We start from the raw sequence: 19392 nt of genomic DNA, 5'->3' as shown, positions 1-19392 counted from the left end.
AAATAAAGTCACGCTGTAGCAGTTAGTCTATTATCTATCTTCTCAATGACAAAGGAGTTAAATGCATGTATGAGTATGGAAAAACTCATGCTTTATTCATCTTTCTTAAATGAACAATATACTTAGGCTACTTACATGATGTATCAACAATATATTCTAATTTTCACTACTGTCAGTAACACTGAACAGATGGGCTTGAACAGAAACATAAATATTGAACAGACAGGTATTTTTTTCTTAAGGCTTACTTTGTCCTGTTGTCGCCCTCTTTAGTGTCCTGGCTTCTGAATAAAGGGCTTCGCACTGCCATAACATACAGATATGTGCCATGCAATCCTAACGGCCTGTAACTTCTTAACTTTTGATGTCTACTAACTGCTGCTGAACATACTTCTCAGAGGGATTAACTGATTTAAGAAGAAATTATCTTCGAAAGCAATGTTATGGTTCTGTGGATATGACTGATTACACTGAGGATTCAAAACCCACTCCCAACTGCAAGTAACCAGACAAATGAACTCTACAAACCAATATCAGCTATCTAAATTAAAGCACTGCCTTTACTCAAGTGAAAATTTATTTGTGAAACCAGCCCAAAGTGAAATAAAATGTGTTTAACATGCTTTCAATGAGAAGCTCACAATGCCATGACTTGACAGATCCACCTAACATTTAAACCAACGGCATAACATCCACAATATTGAGGCATCCCATTAGAGATCTTAGCATTTCCTGTACATAAAAGAAATCATCTTTTTGCATTTATAAATTCAACATATTTATATTATTCTTCATATAGCTCTCTTTGTAAACTGTTCCAATAGATACAGTATGTACAGTAAAAACTGCAACAGTTCTGTTGGTGCTGGTGTAGTGAGCACTGTCCCGAAGTTAGAGTAAGACATGGGAACTCTGCACAGTCACTCAAGAGCTTCATATAACAAAACAAAGCTGACTAGGAAGAATCTTAAAACACACCGCTTTCTCCTCTCCAGTCCATTCAGAGTGCACACAGCCAGTGACCCTTCCTCTCAGTGCTGTGTCCATCCCCACTTACAGGGCTGTGGCCTGACAGGTAGTGCTCCTCCTGGAGCCGAGCAGAGGGGCATCCAGGATACTGAGAATCCAGCAGGAGAGACGGAGGTGAATCTGGCGTTGTCCATATGACGCCTCAGTCTCACGAGGACAAAAAAATGTGGCCAGTTGTTCTCATAGTTTTTACTCAGCTCCCTGAAAGGTGGTTTCCTGACAGTTTCAAGTGCTTCTGTTTTCCCTCTGAAGCCTACAATTTTCACTTTTTTTGTACAAGTCTTAAAAAAAACTATGAAGTCACTGTAAAAGAAACAACGTTCTGGCTTTCCAGAGTTGTGATTGCATTTAGAGAGTTTTACGTTTTGATCCTGTTACAATTGGTCGAGCGAATTCCACAAAATCATCTATAAGGACTGGCCACGCTCCTGAGGAAGAAATACCAAGATGTCATTAGTGCCATTGTGATGGAGCAATGAGTAATCTGAAGGAATTTTTAATCCAATTTGCCCAAACTCACCTTCTTCATCATAGTTTGACATGTCATCTGCAATCATGTTACCGAAGTCCAACAATAGGTTCCATGTGTCCTTTGGGATGGATCGTTTATGATGTTCCTATAACGGACAAATGCTGGTGAACTTACTGGTAAATACACTTTTTCTTCCTGTCTATAACCAATATGAACTAAGCTTTTCTCTTTAAAAAACAGATGCAGTTATCTCAGCTCAGGTCATTAAATTTTAGTGAATTAAATTATAAATTCAAAAACCAGTTCCCTCAAATTTAAAATCTGCACATCTCATGTTGTAAAATGTGTAGGGATCGTTTGTTTGAGAACAGTGAGAACCATTGGTGTGGCTAGAAAAACTCAGTAACTGTCCTGCCTTTACCCAATAAATGCAACTAATTTGATCTGTTTATCGCTTGTTTAACTTTTTTGACTCACCAAAAGGAATCTATTCCAAAGATCGAGGAACTTAAATCGTCCTGACAGAACCAGGTTCCAGTAGGCTACAGCCATCTCCAAGTCTGCACACAGACACAAAGAAGAAACGTATTAGACTCACAAACATTCAAGCTCAACTCCAGTTGTTGTTTTTACTATTGTCACTCTGCTTACCTAGACCCTTCTGTCCAGGATTTTTGGCAAAGTTGAAGGTGAACTGGTAGAAGTCCTTGAACTTCCCGCTATCTTTTAGCTCCTGTTCTAATCTTGGCAAAAGGGCCTTCAGTTTTTCTGGGCTGTCACACCTAGAAAACAAGACAAATGAAGCAACACATGAACAAACAAACTCATGGACACAACACCACCAGTTACAACATGCCAGTGTTGGTACTGGTGACAAACTGGCCGAAATTAACTCCTGACATATGAACCTCAAAAAGCCACAACACTGCAGCTCTTTCATTGACTCGTTCCATTAAGACACAGAATACTCAAGCCATGCTTCAGTTGAGTCTATAAATAGCTACGGCCTTCCCTCCCTGGAGCTTCGCTATGACATCGATGACCACGCAAAGACACTTCAGACACTGTTTATGTCCCACTTCGTAGCATGTCACACTGATGCTGCTGATGGCGACACTCACCCGAGCTCTGTCATTCCATCCAGAAATTCCTTCTTGGTGAACTCGCATTGTGTGGCGGCGCGAAACTTCCATGCGACGACCAGCACAGTGATGCTGGCCGGATCCAGCGAGAGGTCGTCGCAAAACTGTTGGATCCCATCAATACCAATCTTATTCTCATCCTGGGGATCTATCAAGGGTAAAAAAAAATATAGTATGAGTGGCACTCAGTTTCTTTTGCAAAGATGAAGTGTGTATGACTTTAAAAGAATTCAGTCCTTTTATGGAAGAACTCTATTCCTGTGATTATATCTAATGTTACAGTGTGAAATACAGACTTACCTTTGTAGCGATTGTAGAGCTGCTCCAGCTTCTTCCGGTCTACTGAGGTTTTCATGGATTCCTTACAGTACAGATCAGGGTTTTGAAAGTAGTTGTCAGTGGCGACTTCTAGTTTCCAGTCATTCTGTGTGAGGCAGTACACAGCTGTCTTCTCCCCAGCCTGTGTAAAGGACATGAACTGCCGTACCTTGTCCCTCTGCGAAGACTTCAGCTTATGCTGTGTGAGTACAGGACAGGGGCTGTCAGACACCGGTGCGATCAGACCACAGAGTACGGACAACAACACACAAACACAGAGCGAGACGCAGACAAAAACACACAACCAGACGCACACATCTATAAGCATTCAGGCAACAGTGACAAGGACAGGAGAGACGCACAGACACACTCTGACACACATCTAAAAGGTTAGTCTGTCACACCGACAAACACACGGCGTAGGAGGGTGAGCCAAGACGCTATACGCTGGAAACTCTGTCCTGTCCAAAAGCAACATGGGCTTTTCTGAAGGGGGGATGTTGTGGATTCTCAGAGCACATGCTGTACCCCGGAGGGCCCCTCAGATAACTACAGTCATATAAGTAACATGAGCAGGGAAATGGGATGCCATTACCGGGACCTAGAGGTGCAACAAGTCTGGAGTGTAACACAAGCACCCGGCCAGAAATACCCAGGAATATTAAAACAGAGAGAAAAAAAAAATATCACATGATGCAATATTTCAGAATACTTTAACAGTGATATTGCATTTTTATAAAGTACAAAATGCTTTAAAGTAATTACTTTATTTCAAATAGCAAATCTTTTTTGTCCACTGTACAGCTTGTACAATTTATCAATTTGCTGAGTGACAAAAAAAGATGCAGGAACTTTTCCAAAAATCAATAAATCACTCCAGTGACTTTTCCAAGTACAAGAACCAAACATTCATGACTTGCAGCTACTTAAATGTGCAGATTTGACGCTTTTCTATCACAGTAAACTGAATGGTAAGGAGTTCTGGACTGTTAAACAACATAAACACAACATCTACAAATCTGATCAAAGGGGGATCAATGATGGCAATTTGCATTAATTTATAAAGATTATTAGATAATTCAGAAACAATTGTCCATCTGTTTTAGTTTGCTCTAACTCTAGATGATTACTCAGCAGCAACTTTGATAGTCAATTACATGTTAAAACAAAGTTATTTTAGAGGTAGATCACATGGTTTCATCTGATCAAGTGCTTGCATCATGCTGAATGATGAAAACATTGTAGGCTACCAAACGGTTGGAAAAGCAGAGATCTGATTATGGGAACTGTCTATCCCACCTCTGACCTATATTATTCTGAAATATTCCTCAAATCTGTCGTAAAAAAAACCCAACAAAACAAAAACACACACACACCATGCCATCCTCTCACAGAAGCTGCAGTATCTATCCATCTAAGCACTTGCACTTCACTGAAGAGCAGCATTTCCTGAAACCGGAGCCTAAAAAACAAGTGAGTTCACAGAGCTGACAATGATTTCATGTCCTGAACTGTTCCCGATTAACACCACATGAGCTCAAACATCTGTAGTGACAGTGACGGCGTGGATTAGTAGTGTGTATGTGTGTCACACCGAGTGGGGGGAAACCGTAAAGGTTAGCATTGTTACACACACATACACAAACACACTCAACACAACAGCAGCAGCAGCAGCTAGTAACTTCTACTAGCTAACGTTAGCCAAGTTAGCCGGGGATGAATCACTGACAATCAACGATGGGGGATAGATATATAACACAAGGTCAGGCTGTCAAGTGTGGCAGTGGATATGGCAGGATTTCACTTCAACGAGTCCGTGTGTGTGTGTTGAGATTAAACGCCTGACCTGCTCACAGCCGAAGTTACCAGACTGCCAAAAAGGGGGACGTGTAGCTTAGCATAGCTGCTCTCAAAATATCAACTGACCTTCCCTGTTAACAGCAGCGAACACAACCACATTGACCATTGTAGGCTTTTTAAAACGCGACACGGCGTGTACTTTAATAACACCACACTAGTAGTGACGGTAAACCTTGGTGGCACTAAAAGCCAATGCCTAGGGTTTGTGTTTATTTTGGTTACCTACCATTTTTACACCCGCTGTTTGACCAGTTTGGTAGCCCGATTGCCGCTCATTGTGCGCATGCGCCAAAGTAGTCGAGCAGCTATTACAGGGTTCAGGCAGCAGCAGAAGCAGCAGCAGCAAGAAAGATGAGTTTGCAGTAGTTGCTCCGAGTGACTGTTGCCTTATTTGTAAATAGTAGGCACATATGAAATGCATTGGCTTTTATTTGCAGGTGTTCATCCATGAGAGTCGACTAAATAGAATAAAATAGAAATACAGCAACATCACATACTGCAGCATTCAAATGAACTATACAGATGACTCAAGATCTTAAGCAGAAACTGAGCATTGTCATAATAATAATCATAAAAAATCATAATTTATATAGCGCCTTTCAAAAAAAACCCAAGGTCGCTTAACAGTGGGGAAAAAAGAGAGAACTAAATTAGGAAAGGCCGTGAGTCTTGAGGGCTGATTTGAAAGTGTCCATTACAAAGAGCTAATTATTGCAGGACAATTGTATGAGACTACGTTATTAGTTTACCTGTGTGCACCAAGTTAACTGATAGTGTCTATGTTTGCAAGTAGTCAGATTTACTTCATTCATGGTATATAAGGCTAAAGGGTGTTGATAACGTAAGAAATGTATAACTTTTAATCTAAAGTGTTGTTATTCTGAATAAAAATAGGCATATAAGAGACAGTATATACAACATCTACAGGCTTGATTATTTGACCAATTTTTGACTATGTGCACCTGCAATTAGTAAAATACTTTTTAGGAAGCTTTTAACCCTTAGGGCAAATCAAAAATGTCAAATACAGTAAGGCAAGGCAAGGCAATTTTATTTGTATAGCCCGTTTTTACAAACAGTTTGTCTCAAAGGGCTTTACAAGGGGACAGTAGCTTGTGTGTTTGTTTGTGTTTGTGTGTGAAAGAGAGAGAGAGTAAAAGACACCAAAAATTATTGAAACAAACGAAAAAATTCATTCATTCATTCTTCTCATTTGTTTTTGTTTTTTTACTGTTGTCTAGTGCTAAGTCAGCAATGAGGAATGTAAGCCCCCATATAGCCTATGAGAAAAAAAAGAAGAAGTGCCTAACAGTACACGTAAATAGTGCTGTCTGTTTGGCTGACAAGAGGAGCCACAGCTGGGTTTTATCGCATGTGAAAATGAATCCACCCATCAAAAGTGTGAATACACACAGCACTGTAGCTGATAGAAATTATCTGTAGATGTCAGCCTTCCTTTTTTCGGGTTTTACAATGAGAATGGCAGCCTGAGTTCACTTCAACTCATTCACTAACCAACACAAATTCTTAACAGTGGGGTGTTATTTTGTTGTTGAACTGAAACTTAAGTGTAAAAGTAGCTACATTTTAAAAATTATTATTAATTAATTGATCAAGGGAGAATTTATTGCAGGACTACTATTAAAAAAAAAAACTCAGTGATTACTGATTGATTACATTTTGATAACTCCAATTAGACACATAGCAGATAACATACTGTCTGCTTCAAGAGCACCCAAATAAGACAATAAATCACTAATTAGGGTTCACATAATGGTTTTGCATCTTTAGGATAATTTCTATGCTTAAGAGAGATAGTATGACTGTGCACAGCTGTGTTCATAGTAGTTTCAATATGTTTACGTGGAGTTTTGCTATTGTTAATAATGGATGCAGTTGTACCGTCAGAATACATCTGTAAAAAGATACAACATGCTGTCCACAGGGTTACTGGTTAGATCTGTATCATCAGTGAACCACCTGTAGACATCGACTCTCAGCTGTTTATAGTGGCCAGGCCAGCATACTGCATGAGGACTTACGACTTGTGCCAAGGTGCAGGACCAACAGGTTGAAAAATTAATTTGTTCATGTTGCCACTGGACTCCTGAATAAGGCTACTTAATGAAGTGATTGTTGCGCTTTTTTTTAAATCTGATGTTTTGTTGTTTTGTTTGCTGTTATTGTTGTTATTTTGTTTTTTGTCTTTTTTTGCTGCTAGCTGCAAAACAAATTGCCCCTAGGGGATAATAAAGATTTCTTTGACTTTGACTTACGATAAGAAACAAATTTCTTTATAAATCCCCAAAGGGAAATTCATTTGTCTGGCAGCTCATCTACCATTTGCAGAATAATTAAAAAGCCTGTTAGCTTTAGGTACAAAGGATCTTCTATATCTCTCTGTCCTGCATCAAAGAGAGAGGAGCCGTTCACCACCACTGTTTTTTGGTCCATCAAGGTGTGGTTATGAAGTGGATGATCCCAGTTGTTCAGATTGGCCTCTATCATCTTCAGTAATCATCCCTCCACTACGTCCCCCAGTGAGTCCATCACAGGAACATGATTGAAGTCTCTGGATGTTATTAAAAGCACCACAGGAAGTTTAGTCTGTATCCTAGCAACAACTTCATGGAGAACTTAACATGAAACCCCAGCAGTTGTCATGGGTGCGATGTACATGATTTGAAAACATATCTACTTCCTGAGTCTTCAGCAATATCTCCAGCTCATCACTCTTGTTGGGCAGAGAGTTGACACTTCCCAAGTTGACTCACGGCAGAAAGGACCTACAGTAGCCTACATCTCCACTTCCAAGCCTTTTTGCACCATCAGCACAGCAACCAAGGACATACTCCTCTTCCTAGGCTACATCAATAGCCTATCCATCAGTAGATAGTTGACCAAATACGACAAAAATATAACAAAAATAAAACAAAGGTTGAGTAAAAATTCAGAGCTACCAGACTTTGCTGCCACCAGTTGAAGTTAACTAACTAACTAACTAACTAACTAACTAACTAACTAACTAACTAATCTTTTCTGTTAAACATGGGTTTAAAAAGCCCTATAAGATCAACCATGTGCAATTTCTTCATGGATCCAGTTGTAGAAAGTAAAGTTGCCTCCTCCTCAGGTGATTACAGCTCTCACATCCATCAAAACAGTATGGAGCTTGGTGTTCTCAGTCATAGCTTGGCATGAGACAAAACTAATTACGATTTACTGGTTGGACTACTTTGCTGCCAGTGGAGTCTCAAACCTTTATCTTGACATAACCTGGTCCATGCAGGAAATTTTTTTGTGTTAAATTCATAGTATTTACCGGGACTTGTACTTGTATGATCGACTTGTAGCTATGATATTTTAATGTGTCATGATTGAAATACATGATGACACATTATTTCACTAATTATTGTGCATGTAGGCCTATTTCATTACAAATGAATTTGCCTTTGGAGATTAATAAAATAATTCATATTCATATTCATATTCCTTTATATTTTGGGTGTGTGGTTTTGAAGATAGAAATTAAAGTTATTGGAGTGAAATGCACAACCCTTACAACTACCAACACTGTGTAGCCTATATAATTTTTATTCTGTTCTTGTATAACTGTATAGGCCTACTCTTGAAATAATTTGGCACATAAACAGAATGTCTCTCTCTCTGTCTTTGTTTTTTTTAATGTTTGTTTTATATCGTTTTTTATATTTCTATGTTACTCTCTCTCTCTCTCTCTCTCTCTTTACCTTCTGTGCTACAATGCTACTGTAACAACAACCAAATTTCCCCAAGTGTGGGATAAATATCTAACTAACTGAGTTACTGTAAATATGTTTTATGTCTCCTTATCATACTGTCTCCTTAAAATTATTGCAAGCCAGTTGTTATTATTATTCTATTCTGTTTGGAACTGCTGTGACGCAATAATTTCCTGCAATTCTATTCTATTCTATTCTATTCTATTCTATTCTATTCTATTCTATTCTATTCTATTCTATTCTAAATAAACTGTCTTATTTATGCTATGTCTTCTTTAACACATTACTCCTGTGCTGTAGATGGCGGTATGTACATCTTTGCAGCTGGTTGCTATCCACTAAGTCCCAAGCAAGAGATGAGGCGCTGTGGGCATGCACTACTTTGACTGTTCTGCTTTCGTCTCGTCGATGCTGTCCAATCAGACGCCTCTAAAGCGAGACACCGCCAAGATCAGATTGTGAGACGCGCTTCTGCAGCGAGGCTAACAGAGAGCGGAGGGCTAACAAACAAACTGCTAACTTGCCAAGTGCACTACCGGTAAGCCGCATTTATCGACTTTGTGGCTCGCTATCAAGCCGCCACATAAAGAAAGTTCTTCAAGTCAGATACCTTTTATTTGACTAGTTATTGTGCACGTATTACTTAATAGTATACTATTAACAGACACGAAGCTAATTGTAGTGGTGTTGTGGATGACAGCTGTGGATTAGCTCGCCCGCTAGCTGCGAGCTAACGAGGCGCTTGTCGGCTAACAAAGCGACAGTGGACCGGTGCTCTTCAACCGTAATAGCGAATTAGCTCGTTGCTAAAACAAATAATCATAACACATCGATAGCAAGTGAAGAAATAAATGTTTTTGCATCAGGCGTTAACTTTTTGTATGCATATTTTGACAAGTTGTTAACGCCGAGGGAAGCTAACACACCAGTGGAAATGGTGGTGGTGTTGGGTCTTAATCAATTTTCATAGAGCGGGTCGATGCCTGGTGATTATGATCGATTTGTTGCATTGACGTGTGCGTGAGATTATTAAAACATTCAACACAAAAAGTCCCGAGACGTCATGAATAAAACAAACAGTTTAAAGGTCGACACCAGCAAGGTTTAGCCTATTTTTTGTCAAGACAGACCTCAAACAATCGATATTTAGTTCATAGATAAATACTCAGACTGGCAGTAGTCAATTTATGTGACCATGATAAAACATATTAATAATATTGGAGATGTTTGGGCGCGTTACTTTCTGCCAAGTAAGTAAAATGTTGTTACGTTTTGTTTCTGACACAGATGGGTGTGACGAGTATCAGGGCAATAACAAGTCTGGTACTGTCAGAAAACGACGACTAACTAACCATCAATTATATTAATTGACAAGTTACAGGCATTACAGAAGTTGTAGTGAATTATCTCATGTACCACCTTTTAAATCTACCCTAACATTCACAGACCGAATAAATAAAACATATAATTTGATTGCCTATTTAATGTATTTGACTATTTTTTCCTGTGGTCCATCTTTTCTACAATTAATTTAACTTTTATGCAGCTCTGCCCTGATCGATCGACCCAACCAGCCTAAACAATAATCGTGGCTTTACGCTACTGTACTTGTGGGCAAAAAAGACTGTTGGGGGAGAAAATAAACTCCAAAGTTAAATCCTAAACACCTACAAAAATATTTCGTCCCTTGAAATTAACTATAAAATTGTCGAAAAGTACTTCGACATTACTTAGTTTGTTTCCTGTTTGGAGAGGATTTAGACCTCCTCTTCCTCCATTCTCAAATGCCAACAACAACAGCCGTCGAAGAAACAGGAGAGTGCACTCGTAAGTGCACAAAATCAACTATTTTTAAACTTTAATTCATCTTGCGACATGGCAGACGCGTTTCTTAAGTGTTAACCCATGCTCGGCTTTCCCAGAGATTTTGCAGCAAATGCGGATTTTATTTTATTTTTTGAAGTGAATCCTTTGCAAAACGTGCAGAGGCTAACTAGCTAACGAGCTAGCGAGCTAACGCAAGTAAAGCCGAGTGTAATGCTAACTGTTAGCATTCAACAAAAGACTGTTCAGTATCGTGGTGTGATAATCATATGAATGCTGGTGCTGCTGCAGTGCATCCGTCGTGATATCTGTAGCCATTCGCGGCGGCCACTACTTGAGTCACATTAAGAGTTTTGTTTTATTTTTGCGCTGGTGTTGTTAAAGTTAAAAGTTAGCATGTTTTCGTGACCTGTAGCAGAAGTTGGACGGTGCCTCTCCTCCTCCTCCTCCTCCGGACGTGCTCGGTACCTGAAGTACTAGGCCTTGTGCACACTTAGCGTACTAAAAAAAAAGTTGTGAGCGTCCAGGGATGGTGTAATGTAGTTTTATTTTACACACAAACATACAAAGGTTCGTACATTCAAGCTTCTTTTAAAATATAACCTCTCCCCGTTCATTTTTGTCCTGTAAGAAGGCAAACCGGTAACTCAAGCTAACGTGAGTGATGTAGCTTTGGTACAGTGTGCCTGGCAGATAATAGTGCAAATGGGGCCTTAGGTCAGTAATGGATATAGTTAACAAAAAGGTAACACCATGAAATCTCCCTTATCTCGGGGAATACCATGTAAAAAAGAAAAGAAGAAGTGATATTTCTGATGAAACTGGTAATGAACCACTGTCATTATTTAATAACTTTTGTCTGCTTTCTGTCCTCAGGGCTCTGAAGTGTGAAGAATAGAATTAAATTTTCCTTTCAGCCTGAAAAGCAACTCTTCTGGTCCTTTGGGATCATGGCTAAAGATGTAAGTAGTTTTAAGATAAACAGTTGGACAGCATGTGTCACCTTGCACATGCTCTAATGTTACATGAGGATATATCTGTTATGCTGCTATACTTACGATGTCCCCCCTATAACCTCATGTACATTCTGCTGTATGGTTTTTCATTTTCTAACGCAGCTTCATCGATTCAGTGAATTTTGACTTGTTTTCCACAGGCTGGTCTGATTGAAACAAATGGAGAGCTGAAGGTTTTCATCGATCAGAATCTAAGCCCCAGCAAAGGTACAAGTTGTTTGTAAATACCTCCAGAAATTGTATGTAGTACGTCTTAATGTATCACTCGGTACAGTTTGCCTACCCCACAAGGGGCTGATAGTGCTTCATGTGTAGGCCTATGTGCTGGTGGCTGGACGATAGGGGGCAATGGAGTTTCAATCAGGAGCTCTACTCATTACTGGTCTTCTCGTGTCTTCTGTTAGGCGTCCTATCTTTGGTTACTGTCCAGCCCACAGCTGCCCCTGTGACCAAACAGCTACTACCCAAAACCCTAGGGCCATCCAACGTGAATGTCGCTGCACACATGCAACATGTGCCACACATGGTGAGTGATACTCCACAAACGTCAGGTTTGTGTGTTTTCCACAATCACGTTTTTTTTTTGGTATGATAGTTAATTACTTCTCAGTGGATTCAAAAAGTGCAGCTTTCTCAATTATTGCTGACTTGCAGATATACCTGTGTATAGATGCACATGCCCGCTTTCTTTGCTGTGTCTTACTGTTGTGTAAGCCCCTCCATTATCATTGTGAGGTGACCGGGCGGAGGGTAGGTGGAGGCAGTTGATCCTAAGCTTATCAACTCTACAGTCAGCAGGATTACACCCATCATCCCATTATATACATGGAATGTATACATAACGGAAATCAGCTTAGATATCACCTCAGTGAAGGAATATACCACCCATCTCTTAGATACCTCATTACTGTTAAGGATGCACATTTTAAGTAATTGCTTTAATTGATCCCTGGCCATGTTTGTAACAGATAATTGATTAGTCAAAGATGATGTCTGAAATACTAAGATATCTGTTGCACTGAAGTCCGTTCAGATTTCCTGTCTAAACGTTATCTAACCCCTTAAGTGCACACTTGTCATATATAAAGTTTTCAATACACCAAATCTTTCAGAACTCAGGCTGATGACATTACAGGATTATGTCCATTACAGATTATTGATATTTTCTCTCCCTTGTCTCCTCCCCTGCAGGTGATTGGAACACCTCAGAGGCCTACGGTATCAAATACCATTTTGGTAAATAGTCCACACACACCAAGTTCACAATTTCTCGCTCAGAGTCAACCATCTGATGCCTCTCCTTGGTCATCAGGGTAAGTCTATAAAACGTCTTAAAGTTTATAGGTTTGGGCTCTTTGGAGAAAAGGTTAAGGCCCACATTGAGCATGCATCAGGTCTCTCGCGCCATAAAGAAATAACTAATTATCGGGTTTGTGTTGTGTGGCTCTTTTCTGTCCGCAGAAAACGTGGCAAGAAAGGGGAAAAGAATGGGAAGGGCTTGAGGCATTTCTCCATGAAAGTGTGCGAGAAGGTGCAGAAGAAAGGAGTAACCACCTACAATGAAGTGGCAGACGAACTGGTTGCAGAATTCAGCTCCGCAGACAACCACATGTCACCCAATGACTCGGTGAGTTCTGCGGCTGCATGGCATTGTCTCAGGGCGACGCCAACAGATTAGGCATGGGCCGGTATGAGGTGATATGATGGTATTGCAGTTACAGCTCTAAAAATGTCTAGGTAAAAAAGTGTCCATTGAACACAGTATTTCATTTTTAAAACAACATATAGCACATTTGGATCATTAGTAAATGTGTATCAAGTTAAAATAAATAAATTGCATTTATGCATAAATGGGCCCCAGAGTGGGTAAATCCAAAACGCCGCACCAGAGTTTTCTTGTAAACACCCAAATCGGATCTTTTGCGAAACAGTGTTGTCACAGACCCTCTTCTCTAACCTGTAACATAACGGCAACAACAACGACGGACTACTGTCGGGTCCCTCGGACACTGTGCCTGAAACGCGTCCGTTACATCAGCATCAATCTGCATATTTGGACTGCGAGTTAACATTTAGTCGATAATGTTTGGAGTTTGAATACAGTGCACAGCTTTCATGTGTTCTTCTCTGTTGGTCTGTTCATGTGGCAGCGTTACAGCGCCACACGTGAAAGTCTGCGCTGCAGCTGCACACGACCTGAGGGATTGCTGACCTGCACTTTCTCTCTTTGACGAGAAATTTAAAATAATTAAACAGCTCATACTGCAGGAACGGTATGATGGAAATTTTAAGTGGTTTTGAAACAGTGACGTTTTCATACCGTGGTGAACCCTGAAACCGGTAATTGGCCCATGCCTACAACAGATATTTAAGAAATAGATCTTACAAGTGCTAGGTTTTTACACTTATTTTATCTCCCCTTTCAGCACGTGTATGACCAGAAGAACATACGGCGGCGTGTCTACGATGCACTTAACGTGCTCATGGCCATGAACATTATCTCTAAAGAGAAAAAAGAAATCAAGTGGATCGGTCTGCCCACCAACTCAGCACAGGAGTGCCAAAACCTAGAGGTAAAGACCCACAGGGAAGACCTTTCTCATTTTCCTCGGGGCAGGTCTGCTCTGTCCATCACTATATGCAGTCGCTCTTTACAATTTTTCCTTTATGTTCCCTGTAGGTGGAAAGACAAAGGCGGCTGGAGAGGATTAAGCAGAAACAATCACAGCTTCAGGAACTCATACTGCAGGTGGGAAATGAATTGAATGCCTGTACTTTTGTGTCCAAGTGGATTGTCACGCGTTAACCTCTGTAGCCATACTGCTAGTTCTGCTGCAGCTAATGTGTAAAACTTTAAAAATAACAACAGTCCAGTGCTACAGCAGCTTTTGAGAGATGACAAGTAGAAATCCCAGGAGCCGTGAGTGGCACTGGCCTATCAGGGCTGCTTGTGTGTTCATCTGCATGTTCCTAATGCCGGTAAAAAGATTGCTCATTGTGAAGGAAATATTGAGCAAGTTAAATTATGTCACCTCCCTTCCTTCTCACGGCAGCTGTGAGATTTTGTGGTGTGTAAAATGAATGCACAGCAAAGCTTGATAAAGTTCATTGCATATATTTTGTGTAGCAGAGGAAATTCTGTGGTTAAATACAAACTGAAATTGAAGCAGTTGTGTAATGGTTTTTGTTTTTGTTTCTTATTTGGACTGTGGTATTAAAACAAAGCTCAATGTAGCTGCATCAAGTTTTCATTTTTCTCTGTTCTTCTTTTACAGCAAATAGCTTTTAAGAACCTGGTCCAGAGGAACAGACAGACAGAGCAGCAGGCAAACAGACCTCCACCTCCCAACTCCATCATCCACCTTCCCTTTATTATCGTCAACACCAGCAAGAAAACTGTCATCGACTGCAGCATCTCCAATGACAAGTATGTGCTTCATCTTCAGTGTATATACATTTCAAACAGCTCCACATTTACTGTCAATGCTGTGCATTAATGGAACGAAAGGATAGGGTGTGGACTGCAACTTGTAAATTAACCATTTGATATTGTACAGATACAGTAAATTCAACTGTTGCCTCTTGAGCAATGTTTGTGCTCACCGTCAATTTTGATTTAGAGAATATCTCATACTTGAGGAATATTATAACCAGTCCAATACATAAGTCATGTGACATATGAGTCAGACATTGTATAAGGGAGGAGACAATCCACTTGAAAGGATCCTGAATAGAATAATCTGCCAAAAATAACAGCTGTCTGACATGTCCCACTCCTCCTCTGAGTCAGTTTTGTTGTTGCACAGTTGAGGATGAAGATGAATGGCGTTGTGAAACATCCATGTGCAGCATTATATTATAGCCTGTGGAAACAGTTTAACCCTTACCTTAGGGACAATGTTGCCAAACTCGTTTTTTTTAATCAACTATTGAAAGTGAACTAATGGCGCTCTATTCCATTCATTTAGATGAGGGCCTGGTCTTGTTCGCCAGTAATAACTGGCCCTGGGTTGTTTCCAAAATGGCTGCCGAGTGGCTAAACTGGGCTATAATGACTTTGGTCATATCTAGTTTCTCTATAGCCAACACTAATTCACTTATTCAAGTTTCCCTGCCCTTGATATGTAAAGCATGAGTTGTTTGAACATCATCGGTGCCATGCAATCAAGGGGTGAGCTGCTGCAGACGGTGAGAGGACAAATCCTGGCAGATTGTCAAAAGATCCATATAGTTTTCAGCGGCCTTGCCAGAGTCCTGACCGGGCCTCTCTTTGTGCCTGTCATTCAGGCCGGCTCCTCTCCCTCAGATAAATCCACGGCTGAACCGTGGGGCTTGGATCGTTAAAAATTCTCACTAATGTTAATGCAGCTCTTCACCCTCGTCTGATCATAGCACTTATTGTTCTATTTGTTGTTCCTCTTTGGCTTTCCCCCTCCGTGTCTCCTTCATAACATTGGAACCACACTGTGTAGTATGCTGCTGTCACACTACTGCTGGTAGACGCTCCTTCTGTACACCCGCATTAGCATTGTGGTCTCCAATCAGTCCCATTCAACTACATACGGTCTGGTATCAATAGAGTGGTGGGCTGCTCCTTCTCCTTCCCTTGGATATCTTTAGATTGGCACTAACTGTTACCATGTGCCAGATGTAATGTATCTTGCCGTCCCCCATTTCCACTCTTCTTTTCTTCTTCCCCCCTGTTCTGTGCACAAGAGCAAATGCCCCCTGTTGCTGATTGGCTGGATTAATGTTGTTACTTGGTCCAAGCCACTTCGTTTATCTCCCATTTACACAGTCAGAGCATTGTAGGAACACTATAGTTTTTTTTTCTTCCTGCGCGTGGTTCATGAAGAGACATCTATTAGATTTGACAAAGTGTGTTGCACCAAAATTGTCTATACCACCTTTTAATAAGGCTACTACTACAACAATAAATGCTGTAGCCTGAACGTCATCGTCGTCAGACAGCAATGCACTGCAACAGAATTTCACAATCCTGTTTTTGCCACTGAACATAGGAGGCATTAATTTATTTTATCAATGTATTTAATTGAACATTATTTATTTGAACACACCTGTTGGAGCAACAGTCCATTTTCTCATCTTGTCAGAAGGAAACTGAAACCTACAGGGCTTTATGGCACATGAGTGTTTCAGCAAAACTGAACAAAGTTGGAAGCACCAACGAGTTAATAATTTCCACTACAGGCAAATCACATCCTTCTAATCTGTTAGCTATAAAATGTGTTAACAGGGGTTAAATCAAAGTAATTACACTATATATCATACTACATTACTATCCTGATGTTTCTTGGCATCAGTCTTGAGTTTGATTGCAGTAGCATTATTTAAAAGCTTGTGCTGTGAGTGGTTAAGAAATGCGTTTATGACTCCTCTACACTGTACTGCTGATGGAAGAATGTTTACAAACAGCATATTTATGTTACACTGGGGGAAAAAAATGCACTTCACAGTGCATGAAATTGGGTGTGTTGCACTTCTAGTATTTACCATTCTATTTAATATGCACATTAACATTGTTTTTGTTACTCTTTAACTACAAAAAAATATCTTCAATGTTAAAATGGGAATGATATATAATTTTCTGCTTTCCCTCTGTCATTTGCAGGTTCGAGTATTTGTTCAACTTTGACAGCATGTTTGAGATCCACGATGACATCGAGGTGCTGAAACGAATGGGCATGGCCTGTGGGTTAGAGGTGGGGAAGTGTTCTCCAGAAGACCTGAAGGTTGCACGTAACCTGGTGCCCAAAGCTCTGGAGCCTTATGTTATAGGTCAGTGCCACAGTCCCGAATATTTGGAGCTAATTTTGACATTGTCAGTGTCCTGTAATGTAAAATTGTGTGCATGGAAAAATTACTGAAATACAGTTGTGCAGTACTTTTGTAAAAGGCATGGGCAGGATTTATTATTTTTTTTCCAATGAAAATGTGACGTTTGTCTGGCCACTGCAGTGATGCGTAAGGTGAGGAAGTTGATTTGTCGTATCGTATGTGCTTGGCCTCCGGCATTACAGATGCAAAACAAACTGAAGATGCAAAGTATCAGAATTTGTCTGTATAATTTTTTAGACCGGGAATCAATCAATCAAGTTAATGAATCTTGTCTTTTCCCAGAGATGGCAAAGGGCCCCATCAGTAACGTCTACATCACTGGAGGATCCTCGGCTAATGGAACCCGTTACCCTGCGAGCAGGTGAGCATCCTCACCTGTAACCGAACCAACACACGTGGTGGAAATCCCGTTATCATGCTTCTTCTATTAAACTTGTTTTCACTCTGTTCCTCTCGTAGTGACGGCTGCACCGATGGCACCATGGCCTCCAGCTCGAATGACTCTCACTACAGCGGGTCTCGCGTGGAGACCCCAGTGTCGTACATGGGGGACGACGACGACGAGGACGAATACGACGAGAACGACGACGAAGACTAAACCCCTGTCTATGCCTCGCCGCTCCAACAAGCACAGCCCTTCAAACCACCTTCACCGTGGGAATTTAGTTCCCCTTTGTGTGTGCTTCTTCAACCCTTTCTCCCCCCTGTTTCCCCCCATGCCTGTATTTCTGTCTGGCTTTCTCAGGGGTGTAGACGAAAATCGAACACAGGTGTAATTTGCACCCATCTTTTTTCTGCTCCTGAATCACGTGCACCTGCACTACAGCTCTGGGGGAGGTGTCGTCCAAGGGAACTGTGGTCTGTGGCCCGCCACCACGCTGAAGTCTTTGTATGTCTAATCCACTCCTCAATAAGCCATCCCACTAAAAAAAAAACCCTCTGTAAAACCTACTGCTGTTGGAGAATGTATAATGTACTTGTTTAAATAGTTATTCCTATTATTTTGCAATTACATATGGCAGACATGATGATGATCAAAATGTTCCAAGATGGCCAAAGTGTCTGCTGACATGCCGTGTTAGTGCAACACCATGTGGATTCTGAATGGCCTGATACAGTTGCCATGGCATCTCAGGATGGGGCTCCATCAGATGTGTTGATACTTTTTTTTTTGTTTTTGTTTTGTGTTCTGGGCAATAATTTTGAAATAGTTTCTTACTCCCCATTGTGTTGGGCTGGCTTCCTTCTGTTCCGTAGGCAGCTGCTTTCCTGATCTTGTTTGCTAGTTACGTTTTTTGTATTTTCGGAGTTGAGGAATTCTCCATCACCGCCCTGTTAACGCCTTGGTAGTGTTTACAAAATAATGGCACCAGCAAGGTAAGGACTTTCATAACCCAGGCTCCTGATAGGTAAATAAGCTTTGTTTGTTTAACTACGTATATGAATCCTACAACGATTGTAGCTTATAGTATCCTTTAGAGGCCAGTGGTAAAGATAGACCTTCAAAAAAAAAAATATTGATGTAACAAAATGTGTGGTTGTATAGGTCTTGATGTGCTCCTTCAAAGATCTCCCTTTTAAAACTGAGCAACACATGTACTGACTCTTCCAAATACCTTTTCTGTAATCTAATATAAGTTTGCAAATTAAAATATAGATTGTTTTAATAAGTTTGTATCTATAATTGATGCAAGTTTGTCGCTGCAACAGAGATTACCTATTTGTGTCAGGCCAGGAACAACATTGTTTATTCCACAAATTACAAACAAGTCACACAGACACTATACCTCCAACTCTCTATATTTAATATATACGTATTTGGATATATTGATATATATTTTCTTAACCATACCACTAACAAATGTTTCTTGTAATCTGTATTCCTCAAACATGCCATTTACAAAAATAACTTGTTAGTCTTAAAAAAGCTTGAATGGTTTGACACTTCCTTTTTTTTAAGAAACAAAAAAAGAAGCCCATTGAGGGACGTTGGCTCCTTGATAACCATGTGCTGGGGAAAGGTGTGTTTATCTACTTGTCAGTGGAAAGCCTCAGGGGGAAACCGCCTGATAGATACTCGAGGAGGATGGCTGGGAGGTGAGGACAGCTGA

The 19392-nt window shown here is 40.4% G+C and overlaps 2 protein-coding genes across 3 annotated transcripts; one reads left to right on the top strand and one right to left on the bottom strand.

The window, feature by feature from the left end:
- Positions 1-70: 70 nt before the first annotated feature.
- Positions 71-3419, bottom strand: dcun1d2a (DCN1, defective in cullin neddylation 1, domain containing 2a). The gene is made up of 6 exons (XM_085766130.1): positions 2944-3419; positions 2623-2791; positions 2153-2283; positions 1979-2061; positions 1550-1646; positions 71-1457 (listed from the first exon to the last, which is right to left on the bottom strand). The coding sequence occupies exons 1-6, from the start codon at positions 3287-3289 to the stop codon at positions 1378-1380; spliced, it is 906 nt and encodes a 301-aa protein (XP_085622256.1). The 5' UTR covers positions 3290-3419; the 3' UTR covers positions 71-1377.
- A 5518-nt stretch (positions 3420-8937) lies between these two features.
- On the top strand, positions 8938-18951 carry tfdp1a (transcription factor Dp-1, a). Of its 2 annotated transcripts, none has more exons than XM_085765499.1 (12): positions 8938-9120; positions 11283-11368; positions 11563-11629; positions 11827-11948; positions 12614-12735; positions 12884-13049; positions 13849-13995; positions 14103-14171; positions 14698-14849; positions 17055-17221; positions 17564-17642; positions 17741-18951. In XM_085765499.1, exons 2-12 carry the CDS (start codon positions 11357-11359, stop codon positions 17877-17879), a joined length of 1242 nt encoding a protein of 413 aa, XP_085621625.1. In that variant the 5' UTR covers positions 8938-9120; positions 11283-11356; the 3' UTR covers positions 17880-18951. The 2 variants fall into 2 exon arrangements, with proteins under 2 accessions (XP_085621625.1, XP_085621624.1); XM_085765498.1 differs by lacking the exon at positions 8938-9120 and adding an exon at positions 10196-10409.
- Positions 18952-19392: the final 441 nt, after the last annotated feature.

This window comes from Trachurus japonicus, chromosome 21, assembly GCF_045865225.1.
Source record: "Trachurus japonicus isolate A0001 chromosome 21, Traja_1.0".
Classification (NCBI taxonomy): Eukaryota; Metazoa; Chordata; class Actinopteri; order Carangiformes; family Carangidae; genus Trachurus; species Trachurus japonicus.
Note: the sequence above shows the minus strand (reverse complement) of the source record. Positions and strands in the feature narration are given on the sequence as shown.

Excerpts from the sequence above, each read along its gene's own strand:
- tfdp1a (XM_085765499.1), top strand. Across the intron at positions 13,050-13,848 it reads ACATGTCACCCAATGACTCG|CACGTGTATGACCAGAAGAA; the intron begins GTGAGTTCTGCG and ends CTCCCCTTTCAG. Across the intron at positions 17,643-17,740 it reads ACCCGTTACCCTGCGAGCAG|TGACGGCTGCACCGATGGCA; the intron begins GTGAGCATCCTC and ends TTCCTCTCGTAG.
- dcun1d2a (XM_085766130.1), bottom strand. The coding sequence starts at position 3,289 with ATGCTTATAGATGTGTGCGTCTGGTTGTGTGTTTTTGTCTGCGTCTCG. Across the intron at positions 2,062-2,152 it reads TCCTGGACAGAAGGGTCTAG|ACTTGGAGATGGCTGTAGCC; the intron begins GTAAGCAGAGTG and ends GTCTGTGTGCAG. Across the intron at positions 1,647-1,978 it reads TTTGGAATAGATTCCTTTTG|GAACATCATAAACGATCCAT; the intron begins GTGAGTCAAAAA and ends TGTCCGTTATAG.